The sequence below is a fragment of the Zeus faber genome (assembly GCF_960531495.2).
Source record: "Zeus faber genome assembly, chromosome: 16".
Taxonomy (NCBI): domain Eukaryota; kingdom Metazoa; phylum Chordata; class Actinopteri; order Zeiformes; family Zeidae; genus Zeus; species Zeus faber.
The window spans coordinates 12,514,490-12,534,355 of NC_137202.1; the positions used below are offsets into that span (position 1 = coordinate 12,514,490).

General features: G+C 42.9%; 1 protein-coding gene across 1 annotated transcript in view; it reads left to right on the plus strand.

Moving 5' to 3' along the window:
* ttc27 (tetratricopeptide repeat domain 27) overlaps positions 1-19,866 on the plus strand; it is a gene marked incomplete at its 5' end in the record, with an annotated part of 114,316 nt that overhangs the window by 39,072 nt on the left and 55,378 nt on the right. The window contains 2 exons of the mRNA XM_080016375.1: positions 4,412-4,524; positions 12,853-12,919. Of these exons, the coding sequence (XP_079872501.1) occupies positions 4,412-4,524; positions 12,853-12,919 (180 nt within the window). The remainder of the gene's footprint in view (positions 1-4,411; positions 4,525-12,852; positions 12,920-19,866) is intronic.

Here is a 19,866-nt window from a genome sequence, read left to right on the forward strand (position 1 = left end):
TTTGTTCCAAATCGGATGCGTCGCCAAGCCACAGTGCAAGGTCACTGCAGCGCTATAATCACATGGTAGAGATTTCTATACTGTTATAAAACCTTTTTTTTCTCCCCGGGGGCTTTCTTTTTCTTTTTTTTTTCCTTTTTTTCTTATCCCCGGTGTTTTTCTTGTGATTGTGTCTCTTCCTCAGACTGAATGGCCGTCTCATCGAACGGCGTTATCTTGGACGATGCAGTGGCAAACTTGAGAATTATACCTTCAGCTCTTTGAAGGAATTTGTGGCGCACCATCACATTTTTATCCCCATTTGTGAAACACCATTTGAAAGAATTGGGAAGTCGTGGGCAGAAATTTGTAATGACCGCTATCCACAGCACTGTCTGTTGCATTGGCCAATCGTCCATATAAACCATATTTTTTGTCCAAAATAAATATAAAATTATTTATGTTTGTCCTGTCACATTTTATTGATCAAATCAAAATCAGATCAATTTACTAAAAGTGTGTATCATCACGGAGTGTGTGGGAGGATAACCTGTAACCCCTGCCAGAGGTCAACCCTGCTGCGCCGTGCATCGAGGTCGCGCAACCCATTTGGCGAGTTCCTTCTCGAACCTATAAAAAGTGGCTGCTCGGAAATAAATCGCTGCAGGAGCCACTTCGATCCCACCGTGTAGCAAGTGAACAGTTCAACTGTCCATTTCCCCCTCCCCATTGTGGAACACCCTCCCAGTTCCGAGAATAAACTGGATCTCAATAGAACAGGAACCCTCTGGGGCTGGTACTAACAACGGGGGAACTAGCGGAATTCAGTGATGTGTTCCTCTTTTTTGCTCACTTCAAGAAAAAGATGGAGGCTGCACTACAGTGGTAGAGATAACAGGGGGAAAAAAACATAAAATTTGCCACTTCGCATCATCCGAGCACACAACTTGGAATGGGTAAAACACTGAAGACAAATATGGTGGAAGAAGCCAACAAGCCTTTGTTTTTCCAGTTTTTCTTTTGTTATCCGCTTGGTTCACCGAAGTTGCAGTTCTGATGTTTATCCGGCGACACTTTCAGTGACGGTAGTTTCAACGAACAGTAAAGGAGGGCTGTAGCTATACATCACAACCCAAGATACACCATTTGCAAAGTCCAAATTGAGTGAAATGAGAGCCATGCTGCTCACTCTGCGGCTAATGTTGAGTTTTTCAAAACCGGAGATGAGTGCGGATCGTCTCAACCCTTTAGGTTCTTTGTTCGCCCGTTCTGTCCCGCAACCCCAAGCTGGGAATCTCCCAACGAGATCTCCGTGGAACTAGCCACCATGGCCACCAGCAGTGTGTCGCTTTGTTTGTCGCCATGGCAACACAAGGATTCCTGTTCTCCGGCGCACTTCAGTGTGTGGTGGAAACGGCCCTTTAAACACTCGAATGTGTCGCTGGCCTCTTAATGAAGTGCTGATTAGAGCTCCCTCCTCCCACACGCACTGACCAACGGGTCCCTGCGGTTCCTTATTGGGCTCAAGGGAGGTCAACGGAAAGGAGGTGTTAGTCCTAGGTCTCTCCTCATCCTCACCACAACCACACACACGCACACACACACGCACACACACTCTGACATTCTTCCATGTGTACACTGACGGAGTTGCCTTTCCAGATGTTAGGAGAAGAAGGTGATGACGTTAGGAGGGGCCCGAAAAGTGATTATATGGAAAAGTTTGGTGGTCCTCATTAACATTTAGAAGTCAACTGCACATCTCTGTTTTCATATGCAAGGCCCTGCCATTAGAACTTGCTGGATGCCTAAAATCTGAATTTTGCTCAGCGGTAACATCATCGGTCATGGCCACCAAAACCCGGCACTGTCTGGTTCTAAAACGTTCCTCGGGCCTATGCAGAATTGATGGTTTGAGGCACTATGCAACCCACTGTTGGAATGAAATGCAACTTACTTCAAGTTATAGTCATTCAATCCTCAATATCAGTTTTAATTGCTATAATAAGTGTGTGTGTGTGTGTGTGTGTGTGTGTGTGTGTGTGTGTGTGTGTGTGTGTGTGTGTGTGTGTGTGTGTGTGTGTGTGTGTGTGTGTGTGTGTGTGTGTGTGTGTGTGTGTGTGTGTGTAAGACTGTGACTGACAAGTATTGTTTGATATTATATACTATATGTAACTTGGGTCAATGTTGATTTCAATGAGACTCCTTGAATGAATACATTTATTTATTATTATTATTAGTGTGGTAGTAGTAAAAGTTGTTTATGGGGCAGAGATGGCAAAGGTAGACTCTTGATTTCTGTAGGATTCTGCTTTTTATTTCTGAAGGGGGAGTGTGGTTCATTGTCATGGCTACCATTTGTCTCCTTTCTTGTCATGTTTTTTTCTTTGGTCATAATTTATTCACACCCCCTATGTCCATCTGCGTCTCTGGATCCTCTAGAGGGTCGATAGTGGATCACCACACTCTAAATCACCATACAGCTGACCACAGTTGGGATTCCTTTTGTCAGCAGTGACTGTTTGTGTACAACATGACTTAAATCCAGAACACTTTTCACCCATTAATCTCCGCTTGCAAAGTATCGAAATTGGCCCTGAGCCACACTTGTCAGAGGAATAATTCATATAGGTGTACTTTTAATCAATCTGCTCCCACCGTGAACTCATGTTCTCACCATTTCCTGGAGGCTTTGCTCTTCGTATTAACCATGCCACTCGATCCCTGTGTACTATTTGAAGAGGCCTCTAAACAGTGCTGCAGTTGGTCCACGACTTGCTCCATCTCAGCCGTGGCTGGGATCCAGCCCATCTCCTTGTTGCTGTGCTCAGACCACTAATGCCCTCATTACTGGAGTAGGGGGAGTAAATGGGCTCAATCAAGACTGTCATTAAGCAGAGCTCGCTGGCTGCCGCCTGTCTGGAACGGACACAACGGGGAAGGGGGGGATGCCAAAGTGGAGGAGAGTGGAAAGGCAGATGCTCCCTGTCCCCAGCCAAACATAATCGCCGTCAGGAATCAGGGCCCTGTCTGTCACCGCTGATCCGACTGTATTTGGCACGTGGTCTCCATTGTAATGAAAAGAGGTGGTCTAATATCTTTGTGTGATTGCTGGTGCGCATTGCCACAGCTTAAGGTAGGAGGACATTTAGGTCTTTTTTTTTTTTTTTTTTTTTTTTTTTTTTTTTTAATGAGGTAAGGTGGTAAAAGAAACGTTCCGTTGGCCCCACACAACTTTCTAGCCCCAAAACTCTGCAAACCTCCAATTTGTGTCAGAGGTTGGATTTTAGCCGTGTTGCCTCAGAAGAGATAGAAGTTGCAGCATACAAATCATCACTTTAGAGAAAAATACATTTATTCCCTGCACAGCTCAGTTCAGCCAGCTATTTCTTGGTTTGCCTGTCTCCTCCGATCAATCACCAAGTATTATGTCTTGAGCTGCAGACAAAGCATCATGTCGATCAAGGTGCTTTGGTTTCACAAAAAATCCTTTTTGAATGTGAGTGTGACCCATATTTTCTTTTTAACTCAACCAAAGCAAATTCCGGATCAGAAAGGAGGGATTGAGTCACTGGAATGTCAATGAAGAAGAAAGAAGCACTTGATAATGATAAAAGAATACAATGTGAGATCAAGCTCTATATTTGCAATTCACCACAGATGGCTGCCTCTTTTATCAGTGAGCGAGAGAAGACAGACAGGTGACTTGATGAGGCTGAGAACATCCCCGGGGGCCTTACCGTGCATTAGATTAGAACCGCATGTGCTCACTTTAGTCTAGTTAAAGGTGAAATGTTTGTGTATGTGTGGACTCGGTGAGCACAGCATCAGCTATTTTGTCTTCAGGTCAGTCTCCCAAACTGACATAATGTGAACACCTCCATGATGCATTCTGAACCATCTGTTACAGTCTGCATCAGTGTCGGTGTCTTAGATGGGCTTGATGGGCACCACAACCCTCACTGGGAAACACAGATGATGCTATTCACCATAATTGTCACTTCTCAGTTTTTCAGGCAATGAAATTCTGCATGTTTAGATGAACAAAGCTGTGTTCATCAATTTCACCCTTTTTCTGTCTCCCCCTAATGTAAGGACAAAATCAAAGCGAGCTATTACACAGAGGATAGCCTGTCATCGATCATTTAACATTATTTGGTGATGAACGCTGGCGCTTTCATTCAATTTCAATTAAGCAGGGAAGATATTGCCAGGAAAGATCCCAATAACGACTCCTTTTGTGTGAGCTTTAGCATACGAATGCAAGATGTCACGTCTTCGGATGGATACAACACCTCTGTCAACTCTCATAAATTCTCTCCGATGCTACTTCATCGGCCTGCTTGGTTCATTCTGTTTTGGCTGAGTGATGGGATGTTACCTCGTATGCAAGGTAAACTGTGAATGACAGTGCTGCCTCTGTGCGTGTCCACAGGACCTGGATCTGGGCGACGACACCCTTCTCAACCAGGTCAATCTCGCCGAGCCGCGCCTCCATCAGCTGCCCGACCTCACTGCCGAGGAGCAGGCCGTCATCCTGGGTGTCTGGTAAGTCCTCCACACCCGACCGTGAAGTCGGGCACGCAAGGACAAAGGGTCAGGCGTCTAGTTCCCTCACCGCGCTCATTCTTTTTCAGCCAAGCAATGGAGCCAGCAACCTTGAGCTTGAAAATGAAAGAAGCACGGAACTGTTTGATCGTGTGTTTTCCCCTCCTGGTATAGCTCCATCAACTCCATTAGGAGAAAGGTGAAGGCACCGCACTTGAATCACATCCACTGATTATGAAACCTCTCATTAGGCACACTGATCAACAATTCTCTGCCGTCAACGGCGAGCAGAGAGGTCAAATGGAGCTTGACCAAGGACCCAATTGGAAGGCATTGCTGCGTCTGCCCCAGTTTGGTTCCTGTCCCCCCCCTGATAACAGCCTGTAAATAGCGTTTGTGTGTGAGTGAGACTGCTTCCCTTGATCATGCTTGACGGAACTGTAGGATAGCTTACGTTTTTCTTTGCCTGTCCCTTGTCTCAGCATCGTATTTTCATTTTCATATTCTTAGCGTTCCCCTTTGTCACAGGGTTATAAGAGAGCCAGCCTTCTCATGGGAGAGAAAAAGATAAAGTAAGACGTCTGGCAGCCGGCAACTCAGGAAAGCGTCTTTTTTCCTTTTCTTTTTTTTTTTTTTTTTTTTTTTTTTTCTTCTTTTATCTTGTATAGACTTAAATATCCATATCATTGCTGCCAAATCTTCAGGGAGTTTGGCTGCTTTGGTGTGTGTGTGAACGTGTGTGTCTTTAGTCTCTCTTCTCTGAGGCTTCCTCCCAGGCTTTTACTCAAGAATGATGCCTCAGCCCCATTCTCCTCCTCCACTCAGCCTCTCTGTGTCTCTCTCCTTTCAAGAGCTGCACCAGAGCACAGCAGATAGTGATAGATTGAGATGGATATCAGTTGATATCAATTAGGCTTGGGCGAGACCCAAAATTTTATTGCGATGCAGTTCCGCCCAAATATCAATATATATTCAAAAATAGGAGAAATACGAGGTGTAGCGTGTGGACTGGTTGATATGCGTGAGTCTCGCGGTGGAATCGTGAGACTTGGCAGCTCTGTATGACAATTATTAAAAAAACCTTTTTTATAATATAAATTTTGAATACAATTCATAGCCTGGAGCCGCAACTTAATCACTGGACCACCGTCCGAATCCTCCATCGGCTTCCTTGCTGTTGCGGGCATACTGTACGTCCACAAACATCCTCTCTGTGCATGAAGTGAATGGGCTTTCTGGTGGGTACCGAGAGATTGACAACATGATTCAAAGACACCCATACAGTATTTAACCAGAATGTAGTTTCTAAATGTTGTTTCCTGAGCTTGGTCTCAAAATGACCCCTCTTTCATGCTTTTCTTTAAGCTATGTTATATATCATAACATGGGATTTAAAAGGCAATATTTCATAAAAAAAAAAATAAAAAAAAAATGTAACTGTAGCGGTGCAGCAGGCTTCTCAAATGGTGAGACTGCTGTCCCCCTGCATTACTTTATACAAAATGGAAAATCCCATATGGGCCATATACTTTTCATCACCCCTTCATACGAGCTATACAAATTACAAACTGTGTGACAGATGTTGGCCAGGGGTTGGGCGGCATCTGAGGTGTAATTTTTTTATGTGCCAATAATATAAAAGCTTATGCACTGCAATACATTTCCTTTTTTTTTTAATTCAATGAAAATATTCGTTTTTAATGTACTGTGAAAAAAAATATTCATAATGCAGCCATTTCACAGTCACATTTATTTATCAGATGAAATTGGAAGTAACGCAATGTAAATAATTAATGTTTGCTTTAGTAAATTTGGCACAAACTAGTTTATTATAGTATGCTTTTATTTTTAGATAAATAAATACCAGTTCATTTAAAATGCTGCTGCTAGAGTTGGAAGTTCTAGAGAAAAAGCGTAATTTGCACATACTCAAAGCACTTTGGACAGTTAAAAAATATATATCATTTTTATTAATGCACACGCTCCCTATATGATCACAGATTGAGTTTAAGATTTTGCTACTTGACCGTGAGAAGTTCAGGAGCGAAAATTACAAAGACGATTTCCACCTCCTTCCTCCCTCAAACACCTGGAGGCTTTTCCTCTTGAAGAATGGTGCTATATTCCACTACACATAGTTGAGGACTGCAGCTGTTCTGGAGGCAATGTGTGGTCCAACTCCTTATTTGGTCCTTGATAGAAATATATTGATAGTTTTTTCATTATTTTGTCCACCCCTTGTATAGTGCACAAAAATGCATAACAATACTTTGAAGTGCACTCTAAATGAGGCAAATTGGGTAATATCTTTGCTTGAACAAAATACATGTTATTACTGGAAATATAAGTGTTTTCTTCCTTCTTACAGTATGTAATCTAGAACCAGAAGAAAAACAGGAAAACATTTTCTGCAGATATATTACACTGAGCGTTAACCTTGATTTAGAGACAAATGTATTGGTATTCAGCCTTGACAGGGACACAGAACTTAGAGGAATGCAGGAGTGAGTTTCCAGGAGTTTTCTCAAAGGACCTGCTGACGGACAGCTGAGAGCTGGCCAGGGTTGTTGCAAGTCTTAATCTAGACCAAGACAAGTTTGAGACAAGTAGTGATTTCCTCATCCTCAGTGCTGTATGGGAGTATTGTGGACATTGATCTGTATTCCCCTCAAAATAAAGCATTACTTTGAGAATGTACACACTTAAATCTAAAACAAATCCGACTGTGTAAGACTCTGTAATAAAACTTGTCTTGAGACCAAGAAATATAGCTCCGGAGCTGGCTTCAGGCAGAGTACCGGCCGAGAATGAAGGGAAGAAGGGACAGAAACAACAGGGGAAGGGAGAACGCTTATAAAAAAAAATAAAAAATGAACAGAAGAGACGAGCCGAGTCATGGCTTTGAGGTTGTAGTGAACCCTGGGCAACAAAAGTCTGGTTTTCCATCCTGTCTTGGGCCAAATTACATTCACTGATTATTCCTTACCTACCAAGATCCATCTACTGACAAAACCACCAGAGCATGTGAATAATAATCTGTTCTGTTTGGGGACATTTTATATTTACTGTAAATGGATATAATATTCCATATTAACATTATTTTTTTTAACCTTAAAAGCCACCACCTGATAACTGCTTCTTTAACATGGTATGTCACGTACATAAATCATTGTGCGTCACAAAGCATTTGTTATGAGAGAGTTGGAACACTTCGGCTCACGCACAGGGAGCCACAGAGCTCTCCTTCGATTTTCTTGCGTCGATCATTAACGGGGCTTCAGCAGCACTTCACCGGCAGCGGTGGATTCCATCGTGTGTTTCCACCACACAAGTGCAACTCCCCCTTAATCCGCCTTCTGGTCCCCTGAGATCCTGCTACTGCAAAAACTGCATTGCCTCATCAAGCACTCGACCTTATCCAGACACACACACACACACACACACACACACACACACACACACACACACACACAGACAAAAAACTCGAAGTGCCTCATCTCTCTCTTTCCTCTACAGGGTGGAAAGATTACGAGCACAACAATCTATGTTGAGCCCCCACCCCGCACTAAACCCCTTGAATTGCAGTGAAGCCTGCCTCCACTTGACATCTTAATGCCGCGGTTTTCCTCGTCCTTGGATGCCGTTGAGTTGTGCCACCGACGTCTCGGGACGCAGCCGAAGGGCGAGGAGCCCTCGCTTAATAGGTTGTCTCCACGGCTGGCTGCCATTAAGAGTGCAAGAGGCAGGAGTGAAACAATTAGCGAGCATAATTGCGGCCCGGGCTGGAATATAATTGAATCAGAGAATTGAACGGAGAAGGGGCCACTCTCAATGCTGGAAGTTTACAGGTCGGTGATCTGGTATACTCCAAACACACATGTTCCTTTGTGAGGGTGTGCCAATGTTGTGTGTTCCAGATTGTGTGGGAGGTAGATGTCATGAAGCAGACCTCAAGCTGCGTTTAAGGACACTCTTTGAACAACAAAACACTTTCCAACTCTGTTTTGGTGGGGCATGCAACACAGACAAACAATGTATAAATAAAAATATAGCGATAGATATTGAGATGAAATGTTTTTTCATGTGCCTGATAGGAATGTAATGAAAATGTGAAGGGGAAACCGCAGCAGGTATTTAAAGGAGTAAAGTATGTACATATTTCACTGGTTTGGCTCGCCGTGTCTCTGCAGTGTGTCCAAGCCAGGAGAAACCTAATGAACTCTCGGACCTTCCCACAGACCCTCAACCACAGCAGCCACCGAGAGAATGCACACCAACATGCAGGAACACAGTCTGTCAGTTTCTGCTCCATTTTCAGGAGATGATACTCCACCTGATCAGCATCTATGTTGTAATTAAAGCGCTTAAGATTTGGGATTGGTCCCTCCTTAATGCAAATCTTTGTCCGAACCTGCATTTGTCGCTCCTTGTGAAAAATCGGCCAGCAGTTCATCAGAGAGCTTGCTCTCGTAGACCTGCGTTCCTCTCCCCTCGCTCCTTCCCTCTTTCATTGAACAGCAAGGCACTAGGCCTGTGGGAAGGGATTGGGGTGTGGCTCGTGTCCAAGGACAGAAGGCCACAGTAGCCTTGCACTCTATCCCACCTGGCAGGCTCTGTGCTCTGCACCAACTGTGCTTAAGTCGGAAAAATAATAAACAAAATTTGCAAAGGAACACCGGTTATTATTCCACCTAATCTCCCTGAAATCCAAATCCTGATTTTGGTTTGGAAAGAGGCCTTTCTTGTAAAACAAGTCTCTTTCTGGATGCAAGGACTTTTTTTGCCCACCACCTTTTGGTGTTTTTTGTGTTAAATATTATATATGTTTCTATATGTATTTGTACATATGTTTGTAATATAATGCTATATTTGTTGTAGATATGTTTTTGATCAATATAAATTGTACACATTTTCAGCATTTTTATAAATTCCATGGAACGTTATCCACTCTGCTCATATTACCTGGTCACCCTGACTGCACATTTTAAAGATAGTAGGAGTAAATTCACTTTGCATATACAACAGGTTTGGCAATGAATGCTCTTACCTCCCCTCCCTCTCTGAAATTGTGCCGTAATATAGATGAATGTTCTTCCAGTCTTGGCGGGACAATGAAAGCCCCTTGAAACCCCTTGAACATGGCGGCAGGTAGAGCAGGTGCAATCACAGCTCTTAAAGGGTACGGATTGCTTAATCAAATTAACCTTCCTCATTGCCTCTCCTCATTGGGCGCTGTTGGGAGTGTGCTGCCTGCCTGGAGTGTTGGAGCTGGTGTGGTGGCCGGGCTGCCGAGGGCTTCCCAGACCTGGGTTCACAGACCGCGACATGCCCTCGGGGGGCTGTTGGCGCCGGAGGCGAGCTGGGATGCCGGCGTAATGGCCGGGAGTGCCGCAGGGTTGTCGGCCTGTCTATGCGTTTAGACTGACTCGGGGAGCGAGGGGGACACTGCACTGGATGAACCACAGAATATTCCGACCATTGTTGACTTTGGTTGAAGTAATCCACGTGGAGTTGGAAAGTCTGCGCACTATGTAAACAGGAAACTGGTAAATCCGGCAATCTCAAAGAACAGGAAGTGGTGTCTTTTGGACTTTCAATCATTCAAGAACAGTTTGGGATCCTTAAGCTCAGCCAAAGGGTCTTTTAGGTGGGCATTTGAACATAAGCGTTGCATCTAAAAGTCATCAAGTCCGTCATCTTTTACTGGATTCTAATTTAGACTTCCTTTGTTTGGAGACGTGGCTCCACAAAAATGCCCCGCAAGCATCATTAAAAGTGTCTGGTTTCAACATTTACAGGAAAGCTAGTGGGCTCAAGGGGAGGCAGTGTTATGATTTATCTAAAAGATAGTATCCAGTGTAATGAAATGCATTGGTCAAACTCTAAGAAATTGGAATGTATTGGTCTAAATATAATTTTCTCACCACAAATGTCTTTTGCTCTTATTGTAATTTATCATCCTTCCAAGAGTAGATTCTATGAGAAATTTGAGAAATTATTAAAATAATTTAGGAGGCGATTATTATGGAGGAATTTAACATTAATGGGGACGACAAATCATCTAGAAAGAATCTCAAACTGACATCCGATAACTTTGACCTCATGCAGTGCATGAGGTCAAAGTCAAAGAAGTGCAGTTCAGCACATTGAATGATCTATAGTTGGGAATAGACCATGAGGAAAACAGTCAAATATTCTCCAAAGAATTTGGATCGTTTTATTAAACATTCTAACTGAACCTTTTGGTCCAAAAATATCATCTACACTGTTATTTGGGTGAATGCAGATATTTTAAAACTGATTAAATTATGCAACTGAGACAGCCAACTGCTTTTTCACAGAAAAAAAATCAAATCTCTATTTGATAAAGGTGGTGTCAGAGCTGTTTTTTATTTTTTTTTATTTATTTTTTTTTTTTATCTAGCTTCCAATTTTTCTTCAGATACACTAAAATGGATAGAATCATAATCTGTTTAATCAATCTCAGTATGGCTGAGTACAGAATCATCAATCAGCTGCCCTCTGTCTGTCCACAGGTGTCCCACAAGGATCTATCCTGGGCCCATTGCTATTTACATTATACTGTATATCATTGATTTTCCATCTGTATGTCCTGACACCAACATCTAAATGTATGTGGATGACACTGTAATTTATCTACATGGTAGCAGTATGACACAAGTTGCTCACAAACTCCATGGTTCATGTAACAGCATGGTTAAAGCAATGCTGTTTGGAACTAAATGTGTTTAAAACAGCATGCATGTTCTTCACTAAGCCAAACAGTTCTAGTGTAGAGCCAGATGTCTTTCTATCAGGGGGGAGGCTAGAGGTATCTCAATGCAAGTACCATGGGCTTCTGACTGATTCCAAACTTTCTTTCAAGGCTCAGGTGAAAAAAGGTACGTAAACTGGGTCAAATTAAACCTTTCAAACTTCAAGTTAATTTGAGATTACATGTCAACAGAGGCGGTTACGATGTACATGCACTCTATGGTCATTTCCCATCTCACTTACTGTTAAACAACCTGGTCGGCCGCCAGCACGACTACAAGAAATCCATTAGAGTCTTTATATAAACAAACACTTAAAAATCCTTGACAAGAAAACGGTACATTTGCATCATTTCCCAGTACAGTGGTACCTCGACTTACTCGACTGCATCTACTTACGACTAATCCAAGATACGAATAGCGATAGTCGCGAAAATTTGTGGCCAGTCAGCAGTCAGTCAGCAGCCAGTCAGCAGTCAATCCGCGGGCGACCTACATCGTGTGTGTACGTAGTTTGTGACTTATCGATATTTTTTTTGTTTGTGCTGTGTATTTTGTTTATTTTCACCCTTCATGATTTCAGAATTCATATGGGAGAGATTGCTTCGACGTACGACTGTTTTAACATACGACTGTTCTAATAGAACGACTTACAAGTCGAGGTACCACTGTATTAAAAAAATATACTTTGCTGAGTTGGAAAAATATGGTTAAATATTTAAATGTTTGTCTTATGTACAAGATTATATTATTCTATTATTTAATTTCTCCTCCGCTCAGTCAGTTTGTAAACATAAGAACAACTGCAGATGGGTTCACAAGAGGGGCAGCAAGAGATGATTGTATTATTCCACTCAGAAAAAGTACTTTCAGTCGGTCTGCTTTGTCTGTTAAAGCTGCACTAGAATTGAACTCCATCCCAGCAACTATCAGAGAATTGGACACATACGCATACACATATATTTAGAGTGCATTTAAAGAAATGCTTTATTAGTACTAGCTGTATCAGCGCTAGAACTTGAAAACTTTATTGCACCCTATTGTCCTCAGTCTGTCTGTTCTGAACGTCCCTTGCTGTCTGCAGTCACCCTGTGGCTGTCTTGCAATCGCCAGTCTGCCCTAATGTAACTGCATGCATGCTTATAAATCTCAATCTCAATAACTCTGAAATTTCAGTCTTATATTCTGTTTTTAGGGTGAATCTGTAACATCTATCCAGGGACTATAGATGAAGAATGGCCTCTAGTGCATTGACAGCAGTGTTTATTAATGTGCACTGTCCCTAACAAATAAATCACAACATGCACAATTCTGTCTAATGGCCAGGACACTGATGTGTTGTCAGCCTGTCTCAGTCAGAGCTTTTAACCATTAATAAATCAATAAAGGGGACTAAATTGCATGTCAAAACATTATGATGAATGAATCAGTTTCCTAAATGTTTTCAATGTCGATTTATGTAGATTTTTATTGTGCACTGTGTAAAATGTGTTTATTCTGAATGTGGTTCTGCTGTGTGCATACAATGCCCTGATGATGGTCGCTTGCCTTCCAGCACGGACTTCCAGAAGAACAATCCAGTCCACAAACTGACAGCGGAGGAACTCCTTGCCTTCACGTCGGTAAGCCCTGTGCACGTCAGTTCCACCTGAAGGTGATCAGACCATCGTTATGAACTATACTGCCTATCTGGTCCATTTTAACTGACATTGGAATCTCTCACTTGGGAATCTACCTGGGTGAGAATAGTATTAAACACAGACCACCTTTTGTTTTTCTTTCATGCAACTCATGTTTTAAGACCCCGTCTTAGTTCCACATAGATTTAGTATTTTTAACATATGGTGCTGTGTGTGTATCCACCGTGCTATTCAAAGTTTCGACTTGAAGCAGAATTATAAGATATTTGAACCAGATAGTTGCAAAGAAAGCAATATTATAGACCATCTTGCCATTTTCAGTGAAGAGGGAGTCCATAGGCTAAGCACAGTCAGAGATACATCTGTGTTCCAAAAGGTGATAGCATTACATCAAATGTCCTAGCATTAACATATATGCCTGTCCCATGGGTCATTTTCGTCTGTTGTGAATCACATGGTCACCTGGCATTTGCCCAGTTTGAATTCTCTCACTATCACTAGTTGCAATAAAACAAAAACTGTAGAGTAATGCATGTTTTGTTAGTGTAAAAAATACTTTTTTTTTTTTTCCAGCGAGTTTGTAAGAATGAGCAATGTCCACCATATAAGGAAACCTAATGAGGTCTATGTTCAGTCTGCATTTCATTCAAACTAACAATACATGAGGTGGTTTGGAAATGGATCGAGACTCACATTTTGAGGAGCACTTTGAAAAGGTGCTTGAGTCAGTAAACACCAATTATCCAATCAAAGTCACCAAATTAAGGGTGTAAACACACCAGTATTTGGGTGAATTGAATCAAACGGAACCTTAAGAAATTTATCATCACATGAAGGGCTCTACCAAATTCAGGGTAAATTTAGCCAAATTTCACGGAACCTAGATTCTCAAAAACAACAGATTAAACAGATTTTAAAAGAAAAATATGACATGTCATGGTGATGATTCAACTTTTAAGCACCGTTCTCATCACATGCAGTGACGTTCTATCCTGTACCTGTGTTATGTTTACGTCCAACTGCTCCATTGTTTAAAGACTCGGGCGAATTCACAATGCGATTGCACGGCTTTTGCGGCCGCTAAACCGGCACAAATAACAGAAAAACCATGTGTCTAATTTACCAAGTACCAAGCAAACTGTGAACTGCACTGCCATGCAATTAGCGTCTCGGTGCGCCGGTGCTGTGAATTTGGTAGAGATTTCATATGACATTCTTATAGGACTGCCCACAATTCACATAAGTGACTTTCATATCATTACACATTTAATGAAAATATCAAGATGATCAGAGCTTGGGGTAACATGGAATATGGACAGGAAAGGGCTTCATTATATCATCTAATTAAGGCCTAAACAGAATGGAACATTGCTAAGATTCTTGGGCATTGTTGTTTTGAAAGGGAATCAGTATTTTCCCCTTATTTTGTTGACCCCAGTTTTAGATTTCTTTCCCTTCATGTGAACATCATGAAGCCAACCTCAGAACACAAGCCAATCTGAGCCAAGGCTTCTGGATTTTCCAAACTGCTGGACATAGGCCTACGCTATTAGCTGTGATGAACGCTACATCCATAAATTTTGTTAGAAATTCCACATTAATAAAGCTTTTCAGATACCTACCAGTGTTGCACCAAATGTTACCTGTCCTATTATGTGATGCTATTTTCTTTATTGACTATTTGACGCCAATATTGACCCAATCCTTGAAAGTTTAAAGTATGGTTGGTGAAATGTAGACATTTTATTTGTTTTTTTTGAAGGTGTCTCTTCTAAGAAGAGAACTATCCAGATTTTGCTGACCGCAGTGTTTGGGCATGCGTGGCATACCCTGACAACATGAATCTAACATGGGTTAATGGGAAACACAGCCAGCACCTACACAAATGAGGGCATTTGTAGGAGGAATGCTGTGTAAGTAAACAAACACAGAGAATGCAAATAGAATAACTTATTTTAAATAAATAATTTTAAGGATACATTTTAATGACCTCAAGGAATAACACACGCACTCAAAGTTGTATTATATTTTGCCTTTTTAATAACAAAGGATGTCAGAATGAATACCATGAAGTGAGACTGATATACATGAGTTGTAATTTGAGGGCCATTGTTTAGTCTTTTCTGTCTATTCCTTAATTTATTCCAGAATTATTTCAGTCATCCAGCCAAAGCTTCAAAATATATTGGCAATTGTCATGAGAGCCGAGCCAAGTCTGTCTGCAAACAAAGTGCTCTATTTTTCAAGTTCCTCTGTCGACCGTGACATCAGTAGATCTTCTAGAGCTTTGGAGAAGGATGAGGTCCTACTCTCTGAGTTGCTGATATTGAGTGTGCACAAAGAGCAAAAATGCCTAAAAGCATGCCATGGTCAAGTCCATTTCTCTGGATAACCTATCTGCTGAGTGTAAGGATGCAGCTATCCGCTCTCCGTTGAACCTGTAATGTTCAGAATTTCCTTTCAAACGTGGCCTCTGAAACCACATGATTCGATGGCTGAAAGGCTGGCCCCAATTGTGATGCCAAGGGAGCCGCAATTCCTGAAATCATCCCTAGTACCATGACAGAGAGCAGATCTGGGTGAGCTTTCTTACAGCTGCAGTTTCCCATAAGTGCAACTTTGGGTATATTCAGTAATTTTGGCAAATGTGACAAAGGGATCTTATTTCCAATAATCATAAACTTGTTCAGAGATACTCTCCCACTCCAGGGACGTCATGTTCAGTAATCAAAAGAGCGCTCGACCCAAGTAGTGACTGGCCCCTGGAGATCTTAAGGTAGGTCTATTTAGTGCGATGAGAACCCTTGGCGGAAGGAATTTCACGGGAAATTGAAGGCAAAAAATAAGGAATTGGAGAGAAATAAAATAATTAAAAGTCAACAATTCTCTTGAGGCCGACCCAGGGTTGGCATTGCCTTGGGCCAAAGTTCCCCGATTCCTTTGCAACTGGGAAAAAAAAATGTCTCTGGAAAAAGAGAGGATTTGTGAATCTGAACATTTGCTTCCTGTAAAGCAAATGTGCGTTGACATATCAGCCACTGTGCCTATGGCGTCTTGCCAAGCGGAGGTCTCACGGTGTGACAGGCAACTGGATGGCTCTAACCTCTGCTCTGCTGTTGCCCTCGAGAAGAGAATTTTTTTAAAGTGACATTGCAGAGGAACATCACCATGTTTGCTTGATTTTCTTTGTGATCCATGTGTTTTGAAGCAAAATGTTGTCCACTATTATTTTTTAAGGCTACAGAAAGCAACTTAGTTTAGACATGCCAAGGCCAATGTAGGGCTGCTTTATTGTATAATTACTTTTGAAACATTTGATGGCAAACTAAACATTTAGATCGAATTAAAGTGTGGTCAAAGACTAGGGTCAAAAGTTTGGACCCAGAATTAACGTTTGGGAGGCTTTCATCATTCTTTATAAAACCTTTAACTGGCATCTGTTTTTTCAAGGACATAATTAGAACATAGTATTTGACATATAAGAGTTAGGTTCTAATTCATATTTCCCCTATTAGACTCACAATGTGCTTTTAGGTGTCAAAAAGTACCTTCTTCATCTCATAAATCTGTGTCTGTCATCGTTTTGACGATTGAGCTGCGGATAATTTTATTCAATGCTGGGGGAAAGAGCCTTGACAATAACCCATTGTAAGGGAGGTCCTGAATTTCCACAACCAAGGAAATTGATTGTGTATTGGACTATACTGTAGATAGATATTTGAACATTCATTTGTTTCCAACAAATTCTTAGAACATTATAGTTATATATAAATTTACCCTCACACCAAAGAAACAAGTTTTGCTCTGTTGCCAAGATGAATTTGCTGCAGTGAAGCTTGAGCTCTCAGAAATCAATTCAAATATTTTGACTGTTTTGTTGCCCATTTTGCATTGAAGTTACACCCTTAATTGCTGAACTATTAACATAATATGGATATATCTGGAGAGGGTAGTGAACCCTGTTGACACTGGGTTTTACCGGTCACACCCATCAGGACGTTTTGCAACACCAGCTTGATCTCAGGCATTACGGCTATCTGCAATAATAGATCAAATAGGATCTCACGGCCTACTTCTTATGTTTATGACGTGATATGTTCTGGGACACAACCCTGTTGGCGTCATTGTCTGATTCACATGTTGGCGAAGCTGACCTGGAAGATTTTGAATGGTTTTCCTTACTAACCAGCACTTTTTGGTCCTTTTTCCTGGCAATGGAAGCTCTGAGCTGCCACCCATGGGTGTGTCAAGCAAACTGGCTTTCTTGCTGTTTTTTATACCATGATCATTGAGCTTTCTGTCTCTGACAGTGCTTGAACAATGATGGTGGGTTGTGTCACGTAGCCATTGTTTATTAAATTGGACTGCTTCCCTTGTCCATTCTTGCGGCCTCCACTATTATTGCTCTCACCATCATATTCAAGCCAAGGGCAGTGCACTCCAGCAAAGTTCACGGTGTTCACTACATACAAAAGACTTGTTATGTAAAGCCGAGAACTGGACTGTGCGCAAGAGCCCACGATGGTGGAGATCACAGCCTGTGACAGTCCACGTTTTTCAAGCCTGTGCTGTTCAGGCGCCAGGCCAAAAGAGGGTGTCCCAAGAGGTCACCAAGCCCCAGGCCTGCGGCAGCGTGTCGCGGCACATAGGGATCTGCCACGGGCCCGCCACCACTAATGGATTCAAGATGTTTATTTGTGATGTACATACAAGCATACATATATATAGTGAAATGACATTGCGACGCACCCAGAGATTATGCACAATAGCTAACTAATTAACTAACTAACTGACTAAACAAACTGATTCCTAAAGCCTAATTCAGTTATTAAAAATAATAAAATTTGAGTAAAAAAGGTAATACACTAAGTGGGAATGCAAATTAGAAATGAATGGAATAGATTATTATGTATACACATATGTGCAGTAAAGTGCCATGTGAATAAAGCGAGGTAGTGTGGGTTGAGATATACAGTACACTATACAACAGTGCGGCACAGCAGTGCAGTAACACCGAACAGCATTACAGAACAGTATGCTATAACCCAGTACAGTGATACAGAATGCAACATAGAGTACAGTAAGGCAGTGGGGCCTATGTGTGTCTCTCAGTTAGGGCCCCTGGTGAGTTCAGCATTAACAGTCCTTATGCCTTGCGGGAGAAAACTCAGTCTCAGTCTCTCTGTTCTCTCTGTGTGACTGCGGAGGTGCTTGCCCGACCGCAGCAGCTGGAACAGTCCATTGTTGGGGTGGTGAGGATCCTTCATGACCCTGCGGGCTCTGCTACTACACCTCCTTGTGTACAAGTCCTGCAGGGAGGGTAGGGTAGTTCCCGTGGTACGTTCGGCTGATGGCACCACCCTCTGCAGGGCCTCCCTGTCCTGTGCAGTACAGTTCCCAATCCAGGCAGTGATGTTGCTTGTCAGGATGCTCTCCACTGCTCCAGAGTAAAGGACTTGAGGATCCTCACGAGACCCTGAATTGGAACCAACGGCGGCTACTCTGGATCAGCGGATAAAATGTCCCAAAGTTGTTCCTTCAGAGAATTTTTTTATATCCACGAGTGCAATGTGGTTGGAGGAGATCACTGCCGATGAGGTTTTGACGGGCATGATGTTGTAAAGCGAAAAAAAATACTAAAATGTACTTAATCTACATGGGACGTTCGCACAGGCAACCACAGGGGGCGGCACCAGGCAGCAAACTGTTGGAGCTCTGTGAAACAAGTGCCCCGGGATGATCGGGCTACCAGTATCACCGACAGCCCCTCCAAATGCACTCGTCCCATCAGTCTTGGCAGCAGCCCTGACGGTGGGAATGCGCACCCCTGACTCACGGGTGGTGCACAAACGTATTCACCCCCAGAAGGGGGTTGTCTCCTTTGTGGAGGGATAACCACAGGGGGCACGGAGCAGTCTCTCGACCCAAACAGGGTCACCCGCGCTGTCCTGAATAGTCTCCAAAGCTGGAGCACTATATCCGGGTGGAGGCACCACTCTGCCTCGCGGAGGCATAGGGACATGAAGCCCACATCCAGAGAAGTCCACGTTCAGATCGCCCAGGATGTGGCTAATCTGCAAGTGGGGTTTAAATTGTCAACCTGCAATGCCACTCATCATTATTCATCATCAATAACTGTTTGCATTAACTTTGCTGGGATTAAAAATAATCTCTTGAACTTGAACTTGACAAGACTCACTTTTTTGTTATACAAGACCGCCACCAATCACCCTCTTTGGAGAACGATCTTACCATGTTTTGATCTATAAACAACTAATCATCATTACTTCTCGAAGAGGGGGAGCCAGAATCACCACAGGTGAGACGGATAAACGGCAGTATTAGTGTTTGGGTCAGAACTGTTTTTTGTAGCGTCTCCAAGCAGCAAAAAGGGCCTTGCAGCCACCCAGGAGTCCCGCAGCTATATAGACACCCCACAACCTCAAGAAAGCTCTGAGCACAATGCACAACAGCCACAGAAGATCCTCCGAACCCACAAAGAAACCAGGGGCCCGTGGAGCAACGCCAAACGACCCTGAGGTGCACAAACTAGAGTACAAAGTGACCCTGCACCCCTGAGGCGTGCACATACAACCCACCCCCATGTGCAAACATGAGACACAAGCGCAGAACCCAGGCCGTGGGCTCCAGGCACAAACTACAGGCCCGAAGCTGGGCCCCGCAGCTGACACACTGGAAACCCCGCCAGGACCGCCCACTCCGCGGGTGAACCGACAGGGCCCCCATACCCACCAAAACCCCGCTCAAAGACAAGGCCCGCTATAACATAAACGGCGAGGTGCCCCACCCGGCCACAAGCCCTGAGTGCTCATCTACACAGCCAAGTACGCATGGCGCAGGCACCCCAACATCAACCCACCTGGGGTGAACTGAGCACCGCCATCACTCGCAAACAGCCAGATATGTGA